The sequence below is a fragment of the Sus scrofa genome, chromosome 3 (genome assembly GCF_054392235.1).
Source record: "Sus scrofa isolate SSC_HxYL_T2T_F1_AM1 chromosome 3, Sscrofa_HxYL_maternal_Yorkshire_Landrace_v2.0, whole genome shotgun sequence".
Taxonomy (NCBI): domain Eukaryota; kingdom Metazoa; phylum Chordata; class Mammalia; order Artiodactyla; family Suidae; genus Sus; species Sus scrofa.
This window is the reverse complement of record NC_139385.1, coordinates 17,156,606-17,184,477: the sequence shown is the minus strand read 5'-3', so window position 1 is coordinate 17,184,477 and position 27,872 is coordinate 17,156,606. Positions and strand designations below refer to the sequence as shown.

Genomic DNA, 27,872 nt, shown 5'->3' with positions numbered 1-27,872 from the left:
CCTCATCTTCATTTCTCAGCATTTCATTTTGAAGCCATTGTTTTGAAGGAGGTAGTGTCTGCTTAGGTCTTAAAATGATGTTAAGTTTTAGGGGAAGAGGCTTGGGAAGGAGAGGTGGCAAAAGGGAAGGTTAGCTGGGAAAGTAAGAGGCAGTTCTGTCTCTTTAAGGTGAGTGGCACCCACTTCTCCACAAGTGTTGCTGATGTTGGGACTTGGGTAGATGCGGGGTCAAGTTCACGGCCTCCCGGTACCCAGAGGGCTGAGCTTGTGGTTGTGGGTATTTTGAGAGGGGAAAGGCGGGGCTGGTAAGTTGAAACCTCAGAATAGTGGCCCTCAACGTCACATGCCTCTCCTGACCCTAAAGATGCCTTTCCTTGTTTTCAACTCAGATGGAGTTGAGAAAACATGCCTATGCCTGCTAATCAGTTGAATTTTAGTTCCACAGAACTGAATTCCAGCCTGCAGCAACAAGGGTCTTTGTTGTCAGAAGCTCCATTTGTAGAAGGCCTGGGACCCCTTGTGGGAAGCGCTCTTTTGTCTTTGTTTAAAATCGTCACGTGTGGCGTGCGTGTTCTCCGATCTGTGGCAGGACAGGATCAGTGGGTTCGTCGAAAGGAATGGCTGCTTTACCCCCGCCCCCGCCACTGAGCCTGCAGCTCTACCCAGAGCAGGTGGGGAGGGGCTGCGGTGCTCCAGGCAGTGCCTTCGTTTGACCTCTTGAACTCGGTACACGTGAAAAGTCCTCCAATTTATAGCCAAGGATATGGCAGTGGTTCTGTCCGTGGTGTGGCCAGACTGCCTCTCTGCTGTTTTTGATCTGCTTTCTCACAGTGATGTTTGAATGGCAGCATCTGTGTCTCATGTTTATTGAGTGCTGCACCTGATAGGGTTTTGGTGTCAAGAGTTCGGTTGTGGTTCCTTTGTCCTTGTTGTTAGGGGTGAAGGAGGTGGAAACTGAGACCTGGTTACTCACTGGGACTCTTTTTTTTTTTTTTTTGAATGGCCACACTTGGGGCATATGGAAGTCCCCAGGCCAGGGACTGAATCTGGGTCATGGTTGCAACCTATGCCGCCGCTAAGGCATCGCTGGATGCTTTTAACCCACCTCGCTGGGCTGGGGATTGAAGCCCACACCTCTGCAGCAACCCTAGCTGCTACAGTCAGTTTCTTAACCCACTGTGGCACAGTGGGAACTCTGGCTGGGACTCTTGAGTATTTAGTTCTTATCTATTGAAGGGCGCCAGTGCTTGGCTTTGCCCTTAAAACTAAGAAAATGAGGATCCGGTTTGGAGGCCTTTTCCAGGAGAAGGGGTAGAATGAAGATAGAATAAATAGGAACAGAGGGAATATTGGTTCTGGTGCCAGCTCATCGCTGATGAGAAAACAGAAGTGAGACCCCATGGGGTTTGGGCTTTGGGCCTTCCGCTAACTTGCTGGATTCCCCTGTCGGCACCAGGCCAGTAATAGGCAGTCACGTTTCTCTGATGAGGCTCTCAGGCTGGTCCTCAGAATTCTAAAGAATACATTATTCTTAACTGACCTGCTGTCTTGCAGCCCTAAGCTTTTTTGAATGGGGCCAGGCTCAAGGAGAGGTTAGGAGAAGAGGTTGTGGGCGGGGAGAAGTGTGCTGTGGGTCTGTTTGCTTCCTCCCTGGATTCTGCTCCCTGTCTGTCTCCCCCACCAGTCACGTGCTGGCTTTCAAGTCATTTGGATAAAGGGCTGAGGTTAAATCATTGGTGGGTCTGGCCCCTGTGAGACTAAGCATGGTACGTCTTATCCAGGCCTGTTTCTTCCCACCTGGTCTCCTATCAGGCATCCACCAGGGCTTCTGTCACCAGGTCTCGTCTGCGAGAAAGGTTAAACTTGGGGTGAGGTCCCATCTGCAGCCATTCCTCTCCAGTCTTTCCAAATCTCAGCCTCCCTGTCTTTGGGCCCTCAGTGCTCTTTCCTTTCGTCTTCAACTTTGTTTTATTTCTTTGGCTAGGCTTGAGGCGTGTGGAAGTTACCAGGCCAGGCATGGAACCCTGGGCCATAGTTAGCGACCTGAGCCACAGCAGTGTCGAGATGCTGGGTCCTTACATGCTGTGCCACAAGGGAACTCCTCATTTTTAACTTTAATTTGAAATAATTTAGGTGGTTTCCACAAAAAGTACCTTGTTCACCCCCCCTTACTTACCCCCATTCACGTAGACAGTCTTCATTGTGCTGGTGCATAAGAACCGCGGGAGTAGTGTCAGTGGATCTTGCCAGTGCCTTTGACTTCAGGGTTTGTAGAAATTGTTTGGCCCTCAATCTTACGGTGTTAGCAGGTAGAGCTTTGGGAGACCATGGGATCTAAAATTCTCAATATTCTTGAGGCAGAAGCTGACAAACAGGTCAGGAAGTTGGGTCTGGGCGTAGTGCTTTCTTGGCTTCTGGGCTTGTGGCCTTAGCCTTAAATCTTTTTTTTTTTTTTTTTTTTTTTTTTTTGCGTCTTTTCGCCTTTTCTAGGGCTGCTCCCGCGGCATATGGAGGTTCCCAGGCTAGGGGTCAAATCGGAGCTGTAGCCACTGGCCTACGCCAGAGCCACAGCAACGCAGGATCCAAACTGTGTCTGCGACCTACACCACAGCTCACGGCAATGCCGGATCCTTAACCCACTGAGCAAGGGCAGGGATCGAACCCACAACCTCATGGTTCCTAGTCGGATTCGTTAACCACTGCACCACAACAGGAACTCCAGCCTTAAATCTTGAGGTGACAGTGCTAGTCAGAAGGGCTCCTTTAACAGGAAGGACAGTTGAGAGCCCACCGATGTCGGCATTGCAGTCAGGAGCTTGGACTTCGGGATCGAAGAGGGGGGATTCCTTGTGTGTACTGGGGAGCCAAGCTCAGGTGAGTCTAGGTGGAGATCATGCCCTGTGGGTTGGGTAGGGGAAGCAGCAGCCTTTCCAGGTAGCAGCATTGCCTGCCCGCACCGCAGGGTGGCGGTGTTGTGCAATTGTGCAGATTCCCTACAGCTGATCCCCGCAGGATCCTTAGGGCTTCACTGCAGTCCCTTGAGGCTAAGGACGTGTCTGGTCTAGCCCGGGGGCTATTTTTTTTTGTTCCAGAATTTGAGGGGAAGCTGGCCCGTCCTGTGTACTGTTGCCCTGTGTGGAAAGCAAGGCGCATCCTCCCTGGGAAAGCTGCAAGCCTGGTGCAGTCTGAGATGGCAGAGCCAAATCCTCTCGTTAGCAGTGGGGTCTAGGTTGAGTCCATGAGTCACTTGGCAGCGTGGTTAGCATGTGGGTGCTAATTCAGTGAACAGGTCCAGGTGGGCTACAAGCTCTCTGGCGATGCCGCTGCTTCAGCCACGTACTTGATTTAATTTTTCAGATTTTTTTTCTGGAGCACACTCTAGAGCCAGGACTCCTTTTCTGCTGGAGACTCCTTATCTCCACCACCACCTCTTTGAAGGGGAACTTGGTTTTGTACAGAACTTTGCACATGGGACATTTTGAAGCCAGAGGCCAAGAAAAAGGTCACTCATGGAAGGCTGCGTCCTGCATATTGGTTTTTGTTATAATTGGCTGAGGCCTGGTGAACACTGCCTTCTGTTCTGCTTGTTCTTTTTTGTCTCGTGATGCTTAGAGGTTTGGGTTGATTGTTTCAGATGCTATTCTCAGCCCTTGGGGAGCTAGGAACAAAGACATCTTAGAGATCATTGTTTTTTTGTTTTGTTCTGTTTGTTGTTTTTTTGTCTTTTTTAGAGCTGCACCTGCAGCATATGGAGGTTCCCAGGCTAGGGGTCTAATTGGAACTGTTGCTGCTGGCCTATGCCACAGACACGCCAGATCTGAGCTGCGTCTGCGATCTACACCACAGCTTACAGCAAGGCTGGATGCTAGTCCCACTGAGCTAGGCTGGGGGTCGAACCCCCAACCTCATGGTTCCTAGTTGGATTCCTTTCTGCTGCACCATGCTGGGAACTCCTAGAGGTCCTTGTTGACTGTACTTGCTGTGGGCCAGTCGCTGTTAGATGATGAGCTATGTTCAGTTAGCCCTGCAAACTGGCCTTAAGTCTCCTAACTGGTGAGTGAGATGGAGCAGGGACTTGAATCTGTCCTCTGGCTCTAGAAGTTTATGTTCTGACCGACTTGCTGTGGCCAGTAGAACTCGGAGCTTCCTTCTCCCCCTGGTAAAAAGGAAAAAGCCTCCAAGAAGTCTTTGAACTTAGGGAAGCTGTTTCTTAGAACTGTTTCTTTTGCTTCAGGCTGCCCTGGTTTTTGTAGTTCTGTTGGAAGGATCTGCTGTGCAGGGGAGTGTTAGCTATGGCTCCATGTCTTGATGGAGTATTAGGTTCCTCTGACGTTTTAAAAATCCTGTTAGACACTAGAGAGACACAGTAACTGCTGTTTGTTACTATCTTGTACATGCAAGTTATTGTACAGAAGTTGAAAAAATGTCTTTTTATGGGGCTCACTCACATGGAGAGTCCTATGTGAAAACAGACATGACAGTATGGCTTATTCTCCCACAGGGGACACTGACAATGCCACTGGAGCCCAAAGGAAGGCTGCTTGGTGGGCACGCTATGACAGGTGGATTTTTTTTTTTTTTTTTTTTTTTGCCTTTTTAGGGCTGCACCAACGGCATATGGAGGTTCCCAGGCTAGGGGTCAAGTCAGATCTACAGCTGCCGGCTTACACCATAGCCACAGCAATGCAGGATCCAAGCTCCATCTGCCACCTACACCACAGCTCATGACAACGCCAGATCCTTAACCCACTGAGCAAGGCCAGGGATTGAACCTGCAACCTCGTGGTTCCTAGTCAGATTCGTTTCCGCTGCGTTACAAAGGGAACTCCAACAGCTGGATTTTAAGGAGTCCAGAGTTTAGGGCCAGCCTGTGGGAGGGCATGGCATGTGAGTGAGCATTGTCGGGATCCAGGGTTTGCAGAGAGGAAGGTAGCGGTTGGATGGGCTCCTTCAGGGTCAGGCTAGAACGGGAACATGTGTTCTCATGTTAGAAGAAGTGAGTCCGTTTCTTTTTTTTTTTTTTTTTTTTAATTTTTTGGCTCTGCCCACGGTATGCGGAAGTTCCAGGGCCAGGGATCAAACCCACAGCACAGCAGTGACAACGCCAGATTCTTAACCTGCTGAGCCACCAGGAAATTCCTTCCATAATCAGTTTTGATCACTCAGGCCCTCGGTGGTTGAGTAGAAGCAGGGAGAATCAGGAGGCCTGTTGGAGGTAAAACATGGAGGCCGAAGGCAGTTGGGGGCAGTGAAGAGAAGGCCTTGGGGTGTGTGTTTGAAGAGCTAGCAGCAGTGAGACTAAGTCTGCCCTTAATGGAACATTCTAGGTGTCGTGTTTTCTGGTTAGGCAGTTCCTCTTGCCAGAAGGGTGAAAACTTCAGTTGGAGAAATGCTAAGGTCCTTGCAGAACATAAGTGAATAAATGTCTCGGGTTGAATAAAGCTTGGATAAGAAGACTTAAGGATACTTGGTAGAAAAGGATTGAGGGTGGCCTGGGGAGCATCAGCGTTTATTTTGTGGAGTGGCTGCTAAAGATGACAAACCCACAGGAGTTGCCGCTGCGGCACACTGGGTTAAGGAGCTGGTGTTGCTGCAGCTGCTGTTTCCTGGCCTGGGAACTTCCATGGCCCATGGGTGCAGCCAAAAAGAAAAAAAAGAGGAAGACGAACCCACAGGATCCTGAGAGTTGGGGCTGATTTCCTGCTTTAGGCGAAACTCCTCTTTCCTCTGGGAGTCCTAAAATAGCATTAGAAGTGATCCTGTAGTGACTGTGGCTTTGACAGTGGCCATTAGCTCCTCTGTAGCTTAACTCCTACAGCAGACCACTTTTTCTGCTGTTACCCTGGTGATCCGGGAATCAGCATAGGGAATCAGACAGTGCACAGACAGTGGGTGTGGGTGGGGGGATAAACTGCATTTGCTAGTTCTCATGTTGTCTAGGGAGAGTTCCACGTGAAGGCTTCACACAGCTTTGTTCGTTCTGGGCTAGTGTGTCATTGTGAACGGCACACCCTGTACCCTCACACCTGGGTCTCCGTGTTGAAGCTGACTCCTAAGGATGGGATAGCTGGCCTTTTGGGGGGCCTGCCTGTTGCTTTTGCATCCAGCCCCTCCAAGCCAGAAAGATTTTGGGTGCAAGGTATGCTCCAGATGTAGTCCTAGAGTCCTGGTTCCTTAATAACCTCTGGGAAGGCATCCTAAACGTTGCTTTCTGGAAAGAAATACTATTTTCTTTTGTTGGCACACATCCCATCAAGTTGCTTTTGTGGTTGGCATGTTTTTGGGGCCAAGTGTAACCCATCACCCCTTTGAGGGAGTGGGAGGCCACTGGGAAGCCTGCTCGTGTCAGTGCCAGAAGGAACCCTAGGGCATACCTGGGGCTTTGTGCTCTTGTTACTCTCGTCTCCCTCCCCTCCCCAAAGTTGCTCTAGTTTTACAATCCCCCCCCCCCCATGAAGAAAGAAGTGTCTGCTTCCAAATCATCTGGTAAATCTGCCTCCCCACCTCCATGGTTCCAGGCCCTTTGTGCATACTTCTGTTTTGGCTTTTGGGCCTTGGCTGCAAGGCTGACTTGTGTTCACTGTGGGTCTTGAGGGCAGAGCCTCTGGGGTGGCAGTGGAGGGGCCACCAAGTGAGGAATGAGGGAGGATTCCTCGGTGACTGGGAGAGGAAGGGTGTGGGGAGCCTGCAGGCTCGGGAACAGGCAGAGAGTAGAGCTTCCCCCGAGGCTCTGCGGCATGAGGATGTGTAGCTTAGCTCTGCATGTGCTTCCAGGCTGGAAGTAGGAAAACACCAACTCCAAGCTGGTTTTTCATATATTATGTATACAAGATCAGAGACTCCAGGTAAGTTGGCCAGAACTACCAGGGGTTGTAGGTGGGGCCGCTGCTGGGGAAGCCGAGTCAGCTCTGCTCCAGGTCGGCCACCAGGTAGGGCTGGGTGTCCTTCAGGGCCTGAAGGAGCAGGTCCTTGCAGGTCAGGTTCCAGGCCGGAGTGAAGCTGAAGAGCCTCCTCATTTTGGTGGGGTTGGTGTGCTCCGCCCGCACTGCCTGGTACTGCTCTTCCGTCAGCACCTTCCCGTACAGGGCATCCAGCAGCCCGTCCACGTCTGTGACCCTTGAGATGAGGGCTGCCCGATGCTGGTCCACGAAGTGCAGTGCTGGGGAGGGTGGGGAGGGAGGAGGGGGGATGAGCTGGCATCCAGGGTGGGGGCTGGGGTCTGTCCCTCCTGAACACCTTGCTTTATCCAGAGAGGACCCTGAATCCAATCCTAAGGGCTGGGCTCAAGGTGGGCAGCCCACGGGGACTCCTCCCCAGACGGGGATGAGGATGACTCAGTCTCCCTTTCTCTTCCCCACCAGGCTTGGCCCCAGGAGACCTGGGAGAAGGGTTCGCTTAGCTTTGGACTTTCCTGGTGCTCTTGGCCTTGGGACAGCAGATAGACTGTGCTGGGGTGGGGCGGGGTGGGGCGGGGCCAGGCAGGTGAGGTTGGGTGTGAAGACTTCACCTGGTTTGTTGTCTGCTTTCAGGGGAAGGGCTTTGATTCCAGCTGGCTTGGCTCCAGGGCCTGTAAGAAAATCAGTTAAGCTTGTTTCCAAGCCTTTTGGGGCCCGGGCACCTGCCAAGGTCAGTACTGAGTGTGGGCAACAGAGAAACTTTGATTGAAAGATAAGAGGAACAGGAAGCGAAAGTGCCCTAGAGGCAAACTGCTTGGGAGGAGGGTGCAGACCAGGGGATACTGGAAGAGAGGGGTGGGGTCTGGACCTCTGCAGCAGAGTGTGGAGGGGGCTTGCTCACCCTTGTGCAGGGTCTTCTGCAGCTGCTCCGCCACCTCCTTCATGCCGATGTCACGCAGCACAAGCGCTGTGAGCTCAGCGCTGTACTCCTCCAGGTAGTAGTTGACGAGCTTGTCAGTGAGGTCGATGGCATCCAGGGGCAGCAGCGTCCCCCGTGGGATGCGCCCATATCCTTCACGCAGTGGCACTGAGAGCAGCTTCATCTTAAACTTCTTGAGCTCGTCGGCTGTCAGGTTCTCCAGTGCATCCAGGATGGCGTCACGCGTGCACCCCATGGCTCAGCCGTTCACAGCGGCTGCCGCTCACCCAGGGCATCTGGTGTCTGCCAGGAAGTCTGCTCCGGGGCGGGACCTGGAACTCCCCGCCTTTTCTCACCCCTGCCTCTGCCCCCACCCATCGCTTTAGTGTAAGGCTCCTAATCACCCTGCCGCTTCCCATCCACTCTTGGCCATTTGGGGGCGCCCCGCTCATGTCCTTTGGCTGAAGGTGGGGCCCAGGAGACCTGGGTGGAAAAGGGCCGAGTGGTGCCTGCCTCTTCAGGCTTGCATTTGCCAGCACAGGTCAGGAACCCGGTTTATTGGCACACGAAGGCTTAGAATCTTGCAGCTCTAACTCAGGTCTCTTGAGTTCTGAACCTTGGCATTGTCTCACGTGTCATAGGATCTTAGAATCAGAACCGTGCATCCCAAGTTCCACATAACTGGGAGAAGTAAAGTGTAAAAAAGAGGTAGAGATGAGTGTGTGATTTATCTCCCTGAGCCTCAGGTTCCTTATCAAGTGGGGATAATATTCATCCACTTAGTAAATGGTCCCCCGTGACACGGGCTACCTGATGGCACCTGAAACCTTGCCAGACGCTTCCAGGGAGGGCCAGGATTTGGTCCCCCAGGAGCTGAATTTCTTGGGAAGTGCGAAGTGACTCTTGTAATGGCTGAGAAAATCCTCAACTGGAGGGGGAGTCGTGGATAGCTCCTCTGGGGCCAGTGGCTTGACCCCACATATGAGAAGTGATGTGGGTTGGTGCTAGAGGCCAGACTGCCTAGAATCCTGGCTCTGAGCACAGCTGGGAAGCCTGGCTGGTCCACCTGTGGACCTCCCCAGCCTTGTCTTGCACCACATCCTGGCTCCTCCCCCCAGTCTCTTGAGTTCCAACCTCACTGTCCTCTCAGTTCCCCAAATAGGCCAGGCTCCTTTGCTTCAAAGCTTTGCTCATGCTGCTCCCTCAACCTGCCGCTCTCTTCCCTCTGCCCGACAGACTGGAGACTTTAGGTCTTAAGTTAAATGTTACTTCCTCTGGGAGGCCAGGTTGAGAATCCCTTCAGTTCAAAACACCTGCTACTGATTTGTAGCCCTTGTAGTACTTAGGACAAATGGTAAATGTGTTCCTTTAGCATCAGTCTTCTCTGACAGTCTGGATATGCCTGTCCAGATCATGGTTCTAGCTGCAGGATCCAGAGTGGTACTTGGCCTGTAGTAGGTGCTCAGTTCTTGTGGGGTCAGTAATGGATGAAGGGTCTTGCGGCTCAAGAGAGATGCCAGTGTGTGCCTTACATATAAGCTCTTCAAAAAGTGGCAGTTTCTGGGAGTTCCCGTTGTGGCTCAGCAGGAATGAATCTGACTAACATCCATGAGGACACAGGTTTGGTCCCTGGCCTCAATGGATTAAGGATCTGGCATTGCCATAAGCTGTGGTGTAGGTGGCAGACGGAGCTCTGATCTTGTGTGGCTGGAGCTGCGGGGCTGTGGTGTAGGTGGCAGCTACAGCTCCGATTGGACCCCCTAGCCTGGGAACCTCCATATGCCATGGGCGTGGCCCTTAAAAAAAAGCATCTTCCAGAAGCTGAAAGACCATGGGCTTGAAGTTATGTGTACAGTCTAGTTTGGATCCTGGTTTTCCTTCCTAAGTGGGTATTGGGCAGCCTTCATTTTCTCTCTCACCTGGGTTATAACAATCACCATTCCTTCTAGTGATGTGATCCTGACATATTAGACATTTATTTATTTATTGGCATCTGCCTCCCCTGTAGAATGTGAGGTCTAGGAGGGCAGGGACCTTGTCTGGGTCAGTGCTGACTCCAGCATCAAGAGAGGGCCTGGGACCTAGTAGGTGCTCAGTGGAGATTTGCTGAACAAAAGAATGACTGAGGCTGTGTTACCTGCAATACATTGGAGGCAAGAGCTTCCAGCAGAGTAGCAGGGCCCTGCTGCCCATCCTGTGTTGGGATAGTCCTGTGTGTTGACATCCTCACCATGGGTGGTGCTTGCGGTCCAGCAGCCAGTGTTCCCTGGGCTCATGGCTGTTGCGGTGCCTCTGGTCCTTGCAGAATCTCTGTTTGTGCACTGTGCTAGAAGGCTTCATCTTCCTAGCCCACATACCCACATCCTGTCCCTCCCCTGCTTGGAAACTTGTGACCCCTCAGTGCCTCAGAATCAAGTCAAAGCTCCCTGGCTTGGCCTTCAAGGCCGTTGCCAGCTTCCTCTGCAGCACCCTCTGCCCCACTGGCCTCTGGGCTCTTGCACATGCGGAGCTGCTCTCTGCTTGACCTGTCATTCCTCCTGGTCTGCTTGGTGAGTTCCTGCCTGTCCTCCAGAGTGCATCAGGGGTCACTTTTTTCCTTTTCTTTTTTTTTTTTAGGCCTACACCCATGGCATATGGATGTTCCCAGGCTTGTGGCCGGCCTACACCACAGACAGCAATGTGGGATCGGAGCCGTGTCTGCGACCTACACCACAGCTCATGGCAACGCTGGATCCTTAACCCACTGAGTGAGGCTGGGAAACAACCCCGCATCCTCATGGATGCTAGTCAGGCTCACTAACCACTGAGCCATGATGGGAACTCCAAGGGTCGCTTTTTTTAAGAAATTAACAACTGAGCCCCTATAGATGGACCGTGATCCTTCACATGCATTATTTCTAAGCCTTAAAACAGTCCTTGTGGGATGGGGAATTTTAGCCCTGTTTTACAAGTGAGAAGGTTGAGGCTCAGGTTGAAGGACTCGCCCAAGGTCATGTAGCTGAGGGAAAATACAGCTTGTCTGGCTAGCTTCTGAGTCTGGCCTCTGCTCGTCCCTGCTGACTTTTCTGTCCTGTGCAAGGTGAATTATTCTTTGGCCATGTCCACTGGATGCCCCCATGATGCCTCGATCACAGCGTTTATCATACGGTGTGTCTGTTCACTCTGCCTTCCCCACCAGACTGCGGGCTCCTGGAGGGCCCTTTTAGATCCACAGCACCTGGGACAGGGCTGGGCACAGATCCAGCCTCGATCAGCCCTTATGCAATGACAGTAGACTCCTAGAGCCATAGAAACCTGCTCATTTCACTTTTATTAGGACCTTAGACGCTTTGGGTGTTCGATCCATGGAATTTAAAAAACAGTCACCTGATTCGGCTCTACAAGGAGCAGGGATTTCCTTGGCCATTCATATGGCCATTTGATTGCATCTCATCTGGATGAGGTTAGGTAAAAGCAGTGTAATGTGTTTCAGTGGAACTTTGGGGCTGCAGGAAGCTGCACCTGGAGGAGTGTGTGTCATGACTAGGAAGAGAAGCTGGGCTTTTCACACCTGGCTTTCTGGAGGTGAGGAAACTGAGGAGGTGTGTCATGGTGTGACAAGGTGCCCCTTCGCTTCTTTCTGCTTATCACCACCCAGGACCCTTGCTTCTGGGCCCAGCCGGCCCCTAGCACCCAACCTCAATCGCATTCCTGGTCACACGCATTCGGACAGACTCCGAAGACCCAGGCTGTGATTTTTCATCTGACATACTTCAGAGCAAGTGCTAGCACTTCAGTGTGATGTCACAGAGAGCCATGGGACAAGGGGCTGGAAGTGTAGGAGTGTCCCCTCATACAGGTGGGAGCCTCACTCCTGCAGTGGTTTCAGGCCAGGTCAGTGAGGACAAGTGACACCTGGCAGGTGGATGTGGCTCTATGAGCACACTGTAAACTCTGAACTCAGAAGAGATCAAAGTTATCTCTAAAAAGACATATTACTGTAAAATAGGTAACCAACAAAGACCTATTGTGTAGCATAGGGAACTGTATTCAGTATCTTGTAATAATCTGCAATGGAAAAAGAATCTAAAAAAATACATATGTACATACATATGTATATAACTGGATTACTTCGCTGTACACCTACAACATTGTAAATCAATTATATGTCAATCAAAAAATTTTAATTTTAATTTTTTTTAATTTATTTTTTTTGTCTTTTCTAGGCCTGCACCTGTGGCATGTGGAGGTTCCCAGGCTAGGGGTCTAATTGGAGCTGGAGCCGCCGGCCTACACCACAGCCGCAGCAATGCAGGGTCCGAGCCACGTCTGTGACCTACACCCACAGCTCACAGCAACACCGGATCCTTAACCCATTGACCGAGGCCAGGGCTCAAACCCACAACCTCTTGGTTCCTAGTCAGATTCATTAACCACTGAGCCACGAGGGGAACTCCAAAGATTTTATTTTTGGAGTTCCCTTCATGGCACAGCAGAAACGAATCCAACTAGGAACCGTGAGATTGCAGGTTTGATTACCTGAGGCATATGGATGTTCCCACAGAGGCCAGGGAATCTCAGCTACTGCTGTGACCTGCACTGCAGCTGCAGCAACACTGAATCTTTTTTTAAAAAATATATATATTTTTTTCATTGCAGGGCCACATCTGCAGCATATGGAAGGTCCCAGGCTAGGGGTCCAATCAGAGCTGTAGCCTCTGGCCTACACCACAGCCACAGCAATGCCAGACCCAAGCCATGTCTGTGATCTACACCACAGCTCAGGGCAACACCAGATCCGTAACCCACTGAGCAAGGCCAGGGATCGAACCTGCATCCTCATGGATACTAGTCGGGTTTGTTTCTGCTGAGCCACAAGGGGAAGTCCTTAATACCAAATCTTAACACATTGTGCCAGGCTGGGGATCGAACTTGCGCTTCTACAGTGACCCAAACCACTGCAGTTGAATTCTTAGCCCACAGTGCTACAGTGGGTTAAGAATAAAAATTTTTAAATGAAAACAATGGATTAAGGATCTACCAGTTGCCCAATCTCATGGTAGTTGGAGGTGAGGAAACTGAATCTCAGGCTGTGGGAGGCTAATCATACCAACAACAGCTTCCTTTTTGTTTTTTGGTCATGCCTGTTGGGTATGGAAATTGCCGGGCCAAGGACAGGAACTTCCAGTTCTGAGCTTTGACTTTTGGCAGAAACGAACCTTCAGGTCTCACCTCAGGCCCTCCTTGCCCCCTGGACTAAGCCAGAGTAGTTGGTGGTGATAAGATGCTTCCTGGGTGTGATGCCCCTCCCAACCCCCAACAATAATAACTCTGATTGCTAGAGCCAGATTGCGTTTCCTGGGGCCCAAGGACCATAGACTGCCAGGACATTGGGCAAGTCACTTAGTCTTTTTTTGTGTCTCATGGCTTCCTGTTAAGATAGGAACAACCAGTGGGGTTGTTATGAGGTTATAAATGGATTAAGAATTATGAAGTGTTTGGAACAGGGCTGGCACACGGTAAATGCTTTGTTTATCATTAAAGTTTCTTAGGAGTTCCCATCGTGGCACAGTGGAAACGAAGCCGACTAGGAACCATGAGGTTGTGGGTTCGATCCCTGGCCTCTCTCAGTGGGCTAAGGATCTGGCATTGCTGTGGCTTCGGTGTAGGCCGGCGGCTACAGCTCCGATTAGACCCCTGGCCTGGGAACCTCCATGTGCCACAGGTGTGGCCCCAAAAAAGAAAAAAAAAAAGTTTCTTAGCTTCTGTTTCCCAGTCTATGAAGTGGGGATGTTATTGACCTCACAATACTGGCGAATTCACTGGAACACTTAGTAAAAATAATTGTAATAATATAAATGTCAGCATTTATTGAACATTTTCTTTGGGCCGGGCATTGTTCTAAAAGCTTTCTGTGAATTAGCTTGTTGAATCTTCATAATGATCCAATAATCTTTTTTTTTCTCTTTTGGCCACCTTTTGGCATATGGAATTTCCAGGCCAATCAGATCAGATCTGAGACAGAGTTGAGACTAAGCCAAGCAGCAGCAGCAATGTTGGATCCTTAACCTACTGTGCCAGGCTGGGGATGGAACCTGTCCTCCAGGGCTCCCAAGATGCTGATAATCCCTTTGCGCCACAATCCGATAATCTGAATAATCTAGAGTTCCTGTCGTGGCGCATCGGAAATGAATCCGACTAGGCACCATGAGGTTGCTGGTTCGACCCATGGCTCTGCTTATGATCACTGTCATATCCATGGGTCAGAAGTCAGATGTGGCCCATCTACAGAAAGGGATTGAGTTGACTATCACCTGCTTGTCCTGGGCTCCCACTCCTAGTGACCAAAAATTTCAGCCCTAGGCTGGCAAGGGTGGGAGCTCCTGGTGAGATCCATATTCAGGATGTTGACTTTTTGTCTTTTTTTTTTACTTTCCTTTCCTAGGGCTGCTTCCCGTGGCATATGGAGGTGCCCAGGCTAGAGGTTGAATCGGAGTTGTAGACCCCGACCTACGTCAGAGCCACAGCAACACGGAATCCGAGCCGCGTCTGTGCCCTACACCACAGCTCACGGCAAGGCCGGATCCTTAGCCCACTGAGCAAGGCCATGGATTGAACCCACCACCTCATGGTTCCTAGTTGGATTCATTAACCACTGTGCCACGACGGGAACTCCAGGATGTTGACTTTTTGAGCCTAAGTGAAGTGGCTCATGGTTTTAGGGACCAGCTCCAGATGTGCTCTCATCCCCATCTGCCTCCTGTTTGGGGAAGGGGAACTTCCCTGGATTTCTCGGGGTTGCTTCTGGTAAGGCTGAACCTTTCACCAGAGCCGTCACCTCCTTCGACATCAGAGAGTCTGCACTGGTGTGAAACCATATAAATGTAAAAAGTGATGTAAGAGGTTTTATTAAACACCAGAGAGTTGATACTGGAAAGATACTCAGTTGAGGTAAAACATGCGGGAAAATATTTAATCAAAGATCAAATCTAGGAGTTCCTGTCATGGCACAGCGAAACAAATCCGACCAGGCACCATGAGGTGCGGGTTCGATCCCTGGCCTTGCTCAGTGGGTTAAGGATCCGGCGTTGCCCTGAGCTGTGGTGTAGGTCGCACACGCAGCTTGGATCTGGTGTTGCTGTGGCTGTGGTGTAGGCCGGCAGCTACAGCTCCGATTAGACCCCTAGCCTGGGAACTTCCATGTGCCATGGGTGTGGCCCTAAGGAGCAAAAAAAAGAAAAAAAAAATCTAAATTCATATCAGGGATGGAGTTCCCATTGTGGTGAAACAGGATCAGTTGGTCGCAGCTTTGACCCCTGGCCAGGCACCGTAGGTTAAGGATCTGGCTTTGCCACAGCTGTGAACATGGTTTTATGTGTAACTAGTTTGCAAGAAGGTCAAATTCTATGTGAGACTCAGCTCCTAAGATTTTTCGAATAACCAGGAGAATTAAATCTGTAGTTCATTTATATAGTTAATTGCCGTGATCCAAAAGAGTAATTAAACTTCTCTTATCTCTTCCTGAGAGGCCTAAGTGAGTATAGCCTGAACGAAGTTCCTAGGTCAAGCCCCCAAGGTGCCAGGAAGCCCGGAGCAGCCTCCTAAGCAGGCCAGCATGCAACATGCAGGAACTTTGAGCATTCAAGAAGGAATGAGCCCTAGAACTTGGAGACAAATCATAAAAGTGGAGGCTAGGACCCATCTGGCTCCTGGCGAGATTTATTTACTTCCCCAAATGCTGGAGTAAGAAGACCTTGGAGTTGCCATTGTGGCTCAATGGTAATGAACCTGACTGGTATCCATGAGGGTTGCAGGTTCGATCCCTGGCCTCAGTGGGTTAAGTATCTGGTGTTGACCTGAGCTCAGGATACCAGTCAGGTGCTAAACATTATGGAGAAAAAGAAAGCGGGATAGAGGTGTGAGATTTCAAATCAGGGAGTTAGGAAAAGCCTTGCTGAGAAAAGTGACATGGGGTGGAGATCTGAGGGAGGAAAGGGAGCAGGCACACAAGGTACAAGTTCCAGGCAGAGGGGACCGAAGGTGCCAAAAGCCAAGGCCGGAGTGGGGGGATGGGAGGTGAAGGAGTGAATGGAGTATGAGGACTTTTGGTTTTTTGTTTGTTTGTTTTTTTCTTTTCTTTTTCTTTTTTTTTTTTTTTTTTGCCATTTCTTAGGCTGCTCATGTGGCATATGGAGGTTCCCAGGCTAGGGGTTGAATCAGAACTGTAGCCACCAGCCTACACCACAGCCACAGCAACTCGGGATCTGAGCTGCATCTGCGACCTGCACCACAGCTCACGGGAACACCAGATCCTGAACCCACTGAGCAAGGCCAGGGATTGAACCTGTGTCCTCATGTATACTAGTTGGGTTCATTATGCTGAACTACGATGGGAATTCCTTGGAGAGCCTTAAGCTTGGGGAATATGTGGGTGACAAGGTGGGGAAGGGGCCAGAGGCAGGGACGGGAGTGTGGGGGAGAACTGAGAGTGAGGAGGTGGAAGAGAAAGGGGAGACGCCTTCCAATCTTGTTTCTGCCTTTTCCCTGTCTGTCTGCTGGCTCTGAGCTCTGGCTCCAGGCTGGGCAGGGGAAAGGGTAGCGGGATGGGCCAGGACAGGTGGCCTTGACATGTGATGCTTGTCGGATGACTGCTCAGTCTTCGCTTTTAGACTGGTTTTAGAAGGGTTTCCAGAAGTGATGGCAGGGGATGGGCAGGGCAGCTAAATATAGTCCTGGGGCCAGGGCTTGTGGGAGGGCCTGTCTACTACTCACTGTGTGCCCATCACCCGTGGTGTCCCTTGTCCTGGCTCTGAGCTTGCTGCTTGCCTCTCGTCTGTCTTCAGATACAGTTCTGACCACCCCCTGCGGTTTGGCCTGACCTTGACTGGGCCTTTGGGGAGTCTCTTTTTGCCCAGCGTCTCCAACCAGACCTGTGAGTCCTGTGGGTCCTGTGGGCCTAGGAATGGGTGGCGGGGGGTGGGGGTGGGGGGTGGGGTGGGGGACGGGAGGGCTTCAGGTCCTGGAGAAGTGAGACGGAGGTAGGGGATAGAGGCCCTGGAGAATCTGGGGTTGGGGCTCAGGCCTGGGGCTAGCTCAGGAGAAGGACAGGTGAAACCATTTGCGACCCAGCCTTGGGTTTAGGAATTGGGCTTGGGACCAGGCCCCTGAGAGGGGCTATTTGGGGGGCTCCGACTGAGAACGGCAGTTGAGGCTGCCTGTGGGACAGAGAGAGTCCCCTACCCCCTTTGGCCAGAACTGGAGTTTCTTCCTGTGTGATATGAGAGGCCTTTATAGGCAGGGTCTCCTCCCTGCCGGGCTGGGCCAGGCAGGGCCGGATCGAGGCCCCCCTTAGCCTCCCTGACTGGCCTCTCCTCTCCCCAGGCCTGCCATGTCAGCTGCGCCCGGCCTCCTGCACCAGGAGCTGTCCTGTCCGCTGTGCCTGCAGCTGTTCGATGCGCCGGTGACGGCTGAGTGCGGCCACAGCTTCTGCCGCGCCTGCCTGGGCCGCGTGGCAGGGGAGCCAGCCGCGGATGGCACGGTGCTCTGCCCCAGCTGCCAGGCACCCACGCGGCCGCAGGCGCTCAGCACCAACCAGCAGCTGGCGCGCCTGGTGGAGGGGCTGGCGCAGGTGCCGCAGGGCCACTGCGAGGAGCACCTAGACCCGCTCAGCATCTACTGCGAGCAGGACCGCGTGCTCGTGTGCGGCGTCTGCGCCTCGCTGGGTTCGCACCGCGGCCACCGCCTGCTGCCCGCCGCCGAAGCCCATGCGCGCCTTAAGGTGCGGGTCCTGGAGGGTGGGTTTGGGTGGGATCGCTGGAACGGTCGGGGCCGATCCTGGGCCCGGCTGATCTGGAGGTCGCTGCCACCACTTGGCCTCTGAACTTCAGGGCCCAGAGCGCCTGGAGTTGTGGGGGACGCGGGCGGGGCGGCTAGGGGAAGGGGACCTGGGGAGCTGAAGGCGGGGCCTGAAGGAGAACTCAGCCTTGAAGAGATTGGAGACAGGCCTTAGAGGGGCAGGTGCGGTCGCTGGAGCACGCCCGGAGATGCGGGGGCACAACTGCAGAGCAGGACTGTGGAGGACTGAGCCGGTGCCTGCGCATGCTCGGCTGCAGGGCTCAGGCCCAGATAAGAGGGGCGGGGCTGCCTGGGGCTCCCCAACTCCCCGCTCCTGCCCACCAACACTCGGACCAGCTGCTTGGCAGGGGATTGCATGGGCCTGTCAACCCTGTCACCAGATGGAGCCTAACCCAAGGGGGCCTGGGGGGGCCAAGGCACGCCTGGGCACGCACCTCTGTGCGTACGCCCTGGTTGGCACCGAGACCCAAGTCCAGGCTGTTTTTTTTTTTTTTTTTTTGGTCTTTTTTGTCTTTTTGTCTGTTGTTGTTGTTGTTGCTGTTGTTGCTATTTCTTGGGCCACTCCCGCGGCATATGGAGGTTCCCAGGCTAGGGGTTGAATCGGAGCTGTAGCCACCGGCCTACGCCAGAGCCACAGCAACGCGGGATCCGAGCCGCGTCTGCGACCTACACCACAGCTCACGGCAACGCCGGATCGTTAACCCACTGAGCAAGGGCAGGGACCGAACCCGCAACCTCATGGTTCCTAGTCGGATTCGTTAACCACTGCGCCACGACGGGAACTCCCCAGGCTGTTTTTGTGGTTGGAGCTGGAAGTTCTAAACGCCTCCAGAGCCCACACACAGTTGTGCGCACCCGCAGCTTTGTGATCCCCACGGGTGCCCAGCAAAGACACCTAAACACTGGCAAATGGAGCCGTAGGCCCATACTGGCTTCAGCTGTCATGCATGTGGCTCATCACAGTCACAGCTAAGGGAGGGTATGTGTCTGCACGGGCTGAAAGAGGTCTGTCATGAAGCATTTGTAGGGTTGTTGGAAAAATACACAACAGGTGCGGGGGCGGGAGGAGGCAGGGTTTGGTGGCATGCAGCAGTCCTCTGTCTGTGGTCTCTGCCATGAAGCTGCAATTATCTTCTCGAGGCTGCTGTTGGGATGGGGGTGGCCATTTCTGCAGGTAATCTTTGTGCACAGACATCAGCATTGCATGGCACTTCTCCTTGGCCCCCAGACTCCTAGGAAGTGGAGATCCCTGTCCTTAGGCTGGTATTCGAGGTCCCCAGACTCCTACTAGAGGAGCCCAACCTTACCAGTCTCCCTGCTCTGCCCTTGTCCAGTCCAGTCCGGTGCTGGCTGGGGGTCTCCTAGTCCAGGGAGGTGTTTCCTCCTCCTGGGAGTCCTCTGCACTCAGGCTCACATCTGCTGATAACCTCAGAACTCCCAGCATTGTCCATCTTTATCTGTGAAGAGAGAATGGAGTCCCTGAAATGGAACTGGGCAGGGGGTGGCCCGGGAGTCTCGAGTAGCTGGGTAGGGTCTGCATCAGCCCCACCCTGAAGGAAGGGGCTAGTGGAGTTCTGAAGGGGTATCCCTGGGAGGAGCCCGAAGGAGGAGGCCGGCAGGGAGTCTGGAGCAGCAGTGGGTGCCTGGGTCCTTGGCGAGGAAGGGGGGCTGGATCCAGAGACCATGTGCCAAGACTCAAGAACGGTTGAATGGGAGTTCCTGTTGTGGCTCAGTGTTAATGACCCAACTAGTATCCATGAGCATGTGGATTCGATCCCAGGCCTTGCTCACTGGGTTAAGGATCTGGTGGTTGCTCTGAGCTGCAGTGTTGGTTGCAGACGCGGCTCAGATCCCATGTGGCTGTGGCTGTGGCTGGCCGCTGCAGCTCTGATTTGATCCCTAGCCTGGGAACCTTCATATGCCAAGGGTGCAGCCCTAAAAAGAAAAAAAAAAAAAAAGAGTGGTTGAATGTCTCCCATGCTGCGTCCCCCGTTGTGCCCTCGCAGTAGGAGACCAGCCTGTCTCCAAGATTGGCCTCGCAGGGCACTGAGCACCGCTCCCCCTCCCTCCACTGTGGGGGTTCCAACGGCCTTCGCACAGCCAGGATGGTGTCGTGCTTGGTCCCCGTGGCTCAGTCCTGTCACCCATGACCTTCGGAGGGTTGAGAACAGCCTGCAGCAGGAGGGGCTGTAGCCCCAGAGGACGTCCTGGGAGGAGACTGACCTGGCTGCTGGCCACCAGCGCCCACAGTCTGATTCTGTGGCTCCTGCCAGTGGGGGGGTACTCATCAGCAAACAGTGCCTAGAGGGTCTCCTAGTGTCCTCTAGGGGGAGGTGGGGGGTGACTGTTCCCATTCTGTGGAAGAGGAAAAGTGTTGAAAGCCATGGAGGCAGGAATGGACTGATTTGATTCCAGAGCTGGCACCTCCCAGCAAACAGTGGCTTTGGCTAGTGGTCTTTCTTTTTCTTTCTTTCTTTTTTTCTTTTTAAGACCACACCTGCGGCACATGGGCGTTCCCAGGCTGGGGGTTGATTCGGAGCTGCCGGCGTACACCACAGCCACAGAATGCGGGATCTGAGCTGCGTCTGTGACCTACAGACCATGGCTCATGGCAACACCGGCTCCTTAACCCACTGAGCAGGACCAGGGATTGAACCCGAGTCCTCATGGATACGAATTATGTTCGTTACCACTGAGCCACAATGGGAACACCCTGGCTAGTGGTATTAGGAACTCCTTGCCACTGGCATTTCGGGAGTCACAACGGGACAGACCTAGAGTAGGAGCTGGCCCACAGATATATTTGGTTCCTCCCTGCAGAAGACACTTTTGTTTAATCGCCTACCCCCAGAACCCACTGGTATACAGGGAGGCCAATTAGGGTATTTTGCTAAGGTTCAGCTTTTAGGGTGAAATAAGAGGAGGCTGCCTTTCTTCTTCTTCTTCTTCTTTTTTTTTTTTTTTTTTTGCCACCCCACAGCATATGGAGCTCCCAGGCCAGGGATCAGATCTGAGCAGCAGCCTTGAACGAAGTCACAGCTGTGGCAACGCCAGATCCTTAACCCCTGTGCCAGGCCGGGGATCGAACCTGAGTTCCAGTGCTCCCAAGATCCTGCTTATCCCATTGTACCACAGTGGGAACTCCTGCCTTTTTTCTTTATACATCCTACCATCGCCTCTGACACCTGCTGTGTGCCAAGCCCTTAGCACTCCAGGGGAGGAGACCAAACCGCATTTAAAATCGTCATCCTCACAGCGACCTCTGCTGGCGGCACTGTCTGCTGAGGGGATAGAATCAGGGCAGGCAAGGCCAGGATGGACTTGGCAGCCACTGGGAGGAGGAGGCATCTATGCATCAGAACCAGTACTGGCAAGGGCTGGAGACCAGCAGATGCGTTTGGGGAATGGCAGGGTGCCAGTCTGGCTGGAAGAGGAGCTGGCACTGAAGCTGAGCCAGAGGGGACAGGTTAAGGCGGAGAGGTATGGCTTTGGTGGGAGAGGTGGGCTGCAACATCGCTTTTTTTTTTTTTCTTTTTTAGGGCCGCACCTGCAGCATATGGAGATTCCCAGGCTAGGGGTCCAACTGGAGCTACAGCTGCCAGCCTACACCACAGCTACAGCAACGCAGGATCCTTAACCCACTGAGCAAGGCCAGGGATCAAACCCGCAACCTCCTGGTTCCTAGTCGGATTTGTTTCTGCTGTGCCACGACGGGAACTCCTGCAACATCACTTTATGCCTCACCCCCAGACGCAGCTCCCGCAGCAGAAGCTGCAGCTGCAGGAGGCGTGTATGCGGAAGGAGAAGAGCGTGGGTGTGCTGGAGCAACAACTGGTGGAAGTGGAGGTGAGGGGCTTGGGGCGGCAGAGTGGGGGGTGGGGGTGGGGAGGCCTGGTGTGTGTGTGGGTCCAGGCTGGGGGTCCCCAGCCAAATGCTTTTGCCTGTCTTCCCCCTCAGGAGACGGTGCGTCAGTTCCGGGGGGCAGTGGGGGAGCAGCTGGGCAAGATGCGGTTGTTCCTGGCTGCACTGGAGGGCTCCTTGGACCGAGAAGCAGAGCGTGTGCGGGGTGAGGCGGGGGTCGCCTTGCGGAGGGAGCTGGGGAGCCTGAAGTCTTACTTGGAGCAGCTGCGGCAGATGGAGAAGGTGCTGGAGGAGGTGGCAGACAAGCCCCAGACCGAGTTCCTCATGGTGAGCATTGGATGGCTTTCCTCTCTGCCCCGCAGCCAGGGTTCAGGCCCCTGAGACCTCGTTCCATTGTCACTTTGTCTCTGAGGTCCAGGGACCAGGCACCAGGCACAGAGGAGGGGTGCGCCCCACCCCTGTCCCCAAAGCCTACCTCATCTCCATTCTCTTCTTCTCTCTTTCCAGAAATACTGCCTGGTGACCAGCAGGTGAGATCAGCCTGGCCCTGCCCCTTTCCCACCTTGTCCTTGTCTGCCAGGGATGCTGGCTGGCTCACCCTCTGCTCCCATTCCGTCTTCTGGGATCCCCTAGATGTGGACATACGAACGAACTGACTTGTCCTTCTCCAAAGGGGCCTCGCAGACTGGTGCTGGCAGCAGCCATGGGCAGAGACACAGGCATCCTTCAGTGCTGCTGTGGTGGGGGGGCAGGGTCGCCGTCCAGAGGGGTGTGCATTAGAGCTGGATGCTGAAGGAATGAGCAGAAGTTGGCCAGGTGAAGAGCTGGTGGAGGGAGTTCCGTCGTGGCTCAGCAGTTAACAAACCTGACTAGATTCCAAGAGGATGTGGGTTCAATCCCTTGCCTCGCTCAATGGGTTAAGGATCTGGTGTTGCCTTGAGCTGTAGTGTAGGTCACAGATTCGGTTCAGATCCCATGTTGCTGTGGCTGTGGTGAAGGCTGGCAGCTGTAGCTCTGATTCGACCCCTAGCCTGGGAGCCTCCATATGCCTTGGGTGTAGCCCTAAAAACACACACAACCGCCCCCCCCCAAAAAAAAAAACCCAGAGTTGGTGGAAGAGCATTGCAGGCAGAGGGACCAGCAAGGGCAAAGGGTGCTAAGAGGGAGGGAAGGGGGAAGCTGCTGGGGCAGGAGGGGCCGCACTGTGCAGGGCGCAGGAGCTGGACTTTAAAGCAACTGATGGCTTTGAAAAAAATCCTGGTAAGGAGTTCCCGTTGTGGCTGAGCAGGTTAAGAACCCAACTAGTGGAGTACCTGCTGTGGTGCAACAGAATTGGTGGCATCTTGGGAGCACTAGGATTCAATCCCTGGCCTGGCACAGTGGGTCTTTAAGGATCCCACACTGCTGCAGCTGTGGTTCGGGTCTCAACTGCAGCTTGGATCTGATCACCGGCCCGGGAATTCTGAAAAAACAAACAAAAACCTGACTAGTATCCTTGAGGATGCAGGTTTAATTCCTGGCCTTGCTCAGTAGGTTAATTAAGGATCCGGTGTTTCCACAAGCTGTAGCGTAGGTCGCAGAGGTGACTTAGACCTGGTGTGGCTGTGGTTGTGGCATAGGCTGGCAGCTGCAGCTCCAATTAGACCCCGTGCCTGGGAATGTCCATATGATATAGGTGTGGCCCTAAAAAGATAGAAGAAAAAAATTCTGATACAATACACATAACATGAAAATGACCATTTTAGCCATTTGTTTGTGTACATTTTCAGTCCAGTGGCATTAAGTACCTTCACGTGGTTGTGCAACCATCACTACCATCCAGCTCTGCAATTTTTTCATCTTCCCCAACTGAACTGCCCACAGAGGAGTTTTAAGCCAGGGTGGGATGCGGGGGAGAGCCTAGGTCTCCACCACAGCCCCTGTCCTCCTCGCGCCTGGTTACTGTGGCTTGCCCTCCCCTTCCTCCCTCCCTCCCTCCTCCAGGAAGTCCTTTCACCTCCCCCCACCTCCCCACCCCCCAGGCTGCAGAAGATCCTGGCAGAGTCGCCCCCACCTGCCCGCCTGGACATTCAGCTGCCTGTCATCTCAGACGACTTCAAATTCCAGGTGTGGAGAAAGATGTTCCGGGCCCTGATGCCAGGTACTGGGAGGGGCTCCCTCTGGGTTTGTGTGTGTAACTGTGTGGTTGGTGGGAGCCCCCCCTCCAGGGGTGCCCCCATCCCCTCTGGTCATCCAAGAAGGTGCCCATGGCGCCCTTCCCTCGGGGTTTCCCTGCACCTTGTAACCTGTGCTCAGAGAAGGGCCTTGGAGGGCGTGGGGTTTCAGATGGGTGACTGACAGGGAGAGAACACTGCTTACTGGAAGGCTGCCGCTGCCGTTGGCCCAGAGGAGGCTTGAGCCTTGGCCTGTCCCTGCCCCTGCTGGATGGTGATGATAATCCCTGCTAACTGGGGGCTGAGGACCTGCAGAGCTGGAACCCTGGGGTCAGACACTGACTCTGGCCTGTGGCTGGGGAAGCCCAGGGGCTCAGCCTCCTCTGCTCAAGAGCTAGAGCATGGAGTTCCCATTGTGGCTCAGGAGGTTACGAACCTGCTAGTATCCATGAGGATGTGGTTTGATCCCTGGCCTCGCTCAGTGGGTTAAGGATCCCATGTTGCTGTGAGCTGTGGTGTAGGTCACAGATGCAGCTCGGGTCTGGGGTGGCTGTGGCTGTGGCTGTGGCTGTGGAGGGTAGCTGCAGCTCTGATTCTACCCCTAGCCTCGGACGCGGTCCTAAAAAGCAACAACAACAATAACAAAAAAGGTAGAGCATGTTGGAGCTACAGTTGGGGGCGCTCTAGGGGACACACACACACACACACACACACACACACACACACACGGCTGGTGCAGCCCCCATTGGTGGGAATGGAGGGTCCTCTGTTTCATCCAAGACAAAACTAGAGCCCAGAGACCGGGTCAAGACCGATGGAGGTGAGGGAGGAGCTGGCCCAGTACCAGGCTTCCTGACTGTCCCCTGCGCTGGGGACTTAGATGGCAAGTGACATGCCTGGTATGGACTACATCCTCCCCCCAACCCTGGAAGGAGGCAATGACGGCCTCATTTTACAGCTGAACAAACAGAAGCCCAGAGAGGTCAGCTCGGTGGCCCAAGCCAGGAAGCAGAGAGGGGCTCACCTCCCAGAGGTGCTGCGAGGATCAGAGGAGGCAAAGCGGGTCCACAGAGGGGGGCGGGAGAAGGCGCGCGGGAGCCAAGCCCTCGGCGGCGAGACCCTCCTCCCTCCCACAGCGATGCAGGAGCTGACCTTTGACCCCAGCACGGCCCACCCGAGCCTGGTGCTGTCGGCCTCGGGCCGCCGCGTGGAGTGCTCGGAGCAGAAGGCGCCGCCGGCCGGAGAGGACCCGCGCCAGTTCGACAAGGCGGTGGCGGTGGTGACGCACCAGCTGCTGTCGGAAGGCGAGCACTACTGGGAGGTGGAGGTGGGCGACAAGCCACGCTGGGCGCTGGGCGTGATCGGGGCCCAGGCCGGTCGCCGCGGCCGGCTGCACGCCGTGCCCTCGCAGGGCCTCTGGCTGCTCGGGCTGCGCGAGGGCAAGATCCTGGAGGCTCACGTCGAGGCCAAGGAGCCGCGCGCCCTGCGCACCCCGGAGAGGCGGCCGTCGCGCATCGGGATCTACCTGAGCTTCGCGGATGGCGTCCTCTCGTTCTACGACGCCAGCGACGCCGACGCGCTGGAGCTGCTCTTCGCCTTCCACGAACGCCTGCCGGGCCCCGTGTACCCCTTCTTCGACGTGTGCTGGCACGACAAGGGCAAGAACGCTCAGCCGCTCCTGCTGGTGGGGCCCGACAGCGGCGGGGAGGCCTGAGCTGCCCGCTGGGGTTTGGGAGGGGTGCAGGGTCCTGCTGGTCTGGAAGGAGACAGGTGGGGTGGGGTTGTGGGGCGCGGGGAGTGAAGGCAGGGCCAAGGGGGTTGGGGACAGGGGACTCCCAGCGCGCTGAGAAGTTGGGGGTTGGCACAATAGGGGACTGCCTGCCAGGGGTTGGGGTGGTAGTGGGAAGGGAGACCTCAAGTTAGGTCCAGGGGGAAACTCCACTTTGGGAACCAGGAGTCTTGAGGGTTCTGGGAGGAAACAGGTTGAGGGAGGGAGAGGAAAGGGGGCTTGGGGAGGAGCCCCTGCAGCCTCACACTGCCCTCCTGCCTCAGGGGCCTCAGGGCAGGGTCCAGAGCAAAAGGCCTTCCACTTGGTGGTTTCCCACCTTGAGCATGCATCAAAACCACCTTTTCAGGAGTTCCCACTGTGGCTCAGTGGTAATGAACCTGACTACTTTCCAAGAGCACATGGGTTTGATCCCTGGTCTCACTCTGTGGGTTAAGGATCCAGTGTTGCTGTGAGCTGTGGTGTAGGTTGCAGATGCGGCTCAGATCTGGCATTGCTGTGGCTCTGGTATACGCCGGCAGCTGTAGCTCTGATTCGACCCCTAGTCTGGGAACCTCCATATGCTGTGGGTGCAGCCCTAAAAAGACAAAAAGCAAAAACAAAACAAACCACCTTTTCATGAGTTTCCACTGGGACTCAGAGAGTCAGTATCCATGAGGATGTGGGTTTAATCCCTGGCCTCGCTCAGTGGGTTAAGGATCCAGCATTGCCACAAGCCGAGGCTCAGATCCTGTGTTGCTATGGCTGTGGCCTAGGCAGGCAGTTGCAGCTCCGATTTGACCCCTAGCCTGGGAAGTTCCATATGCCACCGGTGCAGCCCAAAAAAGAAAGAAAGAAACAAACCCCCCCACTTTTTTAGGGAGTTCCCTAGTGGCTCAGCTGATTAAGGATCCAGCATTGTCATTGCTGTGGTGTGAGGATTCGATCCCTGTCCTGAGAACTTCTGCGTGCCCAAAATAACAATGAAACGCCTTTTCAGAGCACCTAGCAGAGTCTTGTTAAAGCACAAATTTCTGGAGTTCCCACTGTGGCTCAGTGGTTAATGAACCTGACTAGGAACCATGGGGTTACGGGTTCGATCCCTGGCCTTGTTCAGGGGGTTAAGGATCTGGCGTTGCCATGAGCTGTGGTATAGGTCTCAGACACGGCTTGGATCCTATGTTGCTGTGCCTGTGGTGCAGGCCGGTGGCTATAGCTCTGATTGGACCCCTAGCCTGGGAACCTCCATATGCTTCAGGTGTGGCCCTAGAAAAGACTAAAAAAAAAAACAAAAAAACCCACAGATTTCTGGGTTTCTGGTTTGGTAGGTGGGGGGCAGGCCAAAAATGAGCCTTTCTAACAAATTTCCGGGTGATGCTGATGCTGCAGGTCACAAGCAGGATCCCACCTGAAGCACTGCTAACTTAGCCATCCTCATTCAGTCAGCTGTCTGTTACAGAGATTCAGTTATCATATGGCATAGAAAGCCCCCAATGTCTTCCTCCACACAAGGGCATTTAAACTGCTTACGCTGTGTGAATAAACTCACTCCTAACATACTGTGCTTTGCCTCCGAGGATGTTTATTGACTCTCTGAAGTCGAGGAAAAGGAGTTCCCATCTTGGCTCAGTGGAAAGAAGTCCGACTAGGAATCATGAGGTCACGGGTTCTACCCCTGGCCTCGATCAGTGGGTTAAGGATCTGGTATTGCCATGAGCTGTGGTGTAGCTTGCAGATGAGGCTTGGATCCCGCCTTGCTGTGGCTGTGGTGTAGGCTGGCAGCTGTAGCTCCGATTAGACCCCTAGCCTGGGAACCTCCATGTGCAGGGGGTGCGGCCCTAAAAAGACAAAAGACAATAAAATAAAATAGAAGTGGAGGGAAACCCACAACTGCCAACAAAGAGATGACTGCCCTTTCCTGGGCCCTCGTGGAGAAGAGAAGGCCCCACCTCATCATCACCTCCTCCTGAGTTGTCTCCTCAAGACCCCAATTTTTTTTTTTTAAGCTCAAAGGCCCATGTCTTGGGCTCTGGAGAAACTATTGAGGCCAAGAGTGAGGGACCCTCTTCCCTGGAGGGGGAGGCTTTTGAGGATCCAGGCAGGTGGGACAGGCTGCCCTTCCCTAAGGGGAAATGAAGGCCTGGGTCCATTCGCTGTCACCAGTGCTGATGTGTGAGAGGACCTGGGGCCCCTGGCCACAGATGCCATTGTGGGAATTTTCTTGGAAGGTTGTGGGCAGGTAAGAAAGGCTGTGAGGTCTGGCTTGGGGTGCACTCCTGGCTGTGCTTCTTGGGAAGGCCTGGCTCTGGGACCCAGGGGAAAATAATTTGAAAATCTCTTACATGCTAGAAAATCAAAATAGCAAGTAAAAGGATTCTTTGGTTGTAAAATCCAGCAGTGTTAATAAAAAAGTTATATTCTGACTCCTTCCTCATGAAATCTGC

At 53.7% G+C, this 27,872-nt stretch overlaps 2 protein-coding genes across 3 annotated transcripts; one reads left to right on the top strand and one right to left on the bottom strand.

Annotated features, from left to right (window-relative positions):
• Positions 1 to 6,797: 6,797 nt before the first annotated feature.
• PYCARD (PYD and CARD domain containing) lies at positions 6,798 to 8,103 on the bottom strand. Its single transcript, XM_003124468.6, has 3 exons — positions 7,798 to 8,103; positions 7,508 to 7,567; positions 6,798 to 7,159 (listed from the first exon to the last, which is right to left on the bottom strand). The coding sequence occupies exons 1-3, from the start codon at positions 8,069 to 8,071 to the stop codon at positions 6,903 to 6,905; spliced, it is 591 nt and encodes a 196-aa protein (XP_003124516.1). The 5' UTR covers positions 8,072 to 8,103; the 3' UTR covers positions 6,798 to 6,902.
• Positions 8,104 to 16,545: 8,442 nt separating this feature from the next.
• TRIM72 (tripartite motif containing 72) lies at positions 16,546 to 26,988 on the top strand. Of its 2 annotated transcripts, XM_003124494.6 has the most exons (7): positions 16,546 to 16,726; positions 17,176 to 17,572; positions 21,400 to 21,495; positions 21,607 to 21,837; positions 22,018 to 22,040; positions 23,532 to 23,650; positions 24,800 to 26,988. In XM_003124494.6, the coding sequence occupies exons 2-7, from the start codon at positions 17,183 to 17,185 to the stop codon at positions 25,375 to 25,377; spliced, it is 1,437 nt and encodes a 478-aa protein (XP_003124542.4). In that variant the 5' UTR covers positions 16,546 to 16,726; positions 17,176 to 17,182; the 3' UTR covers positions 25,378 to 26,988. The 2 variants fall into 2 exon arrangements, with proteins under 2 accessions (XP_003124542.4, XP_084873052.1); XM_085016926.1 differs by lacking the exon at positions 17,176 to 17,572.
• The last annotated feature ends 884 nt before the right edge of the window (positions 26,989 to 27,872 follow it).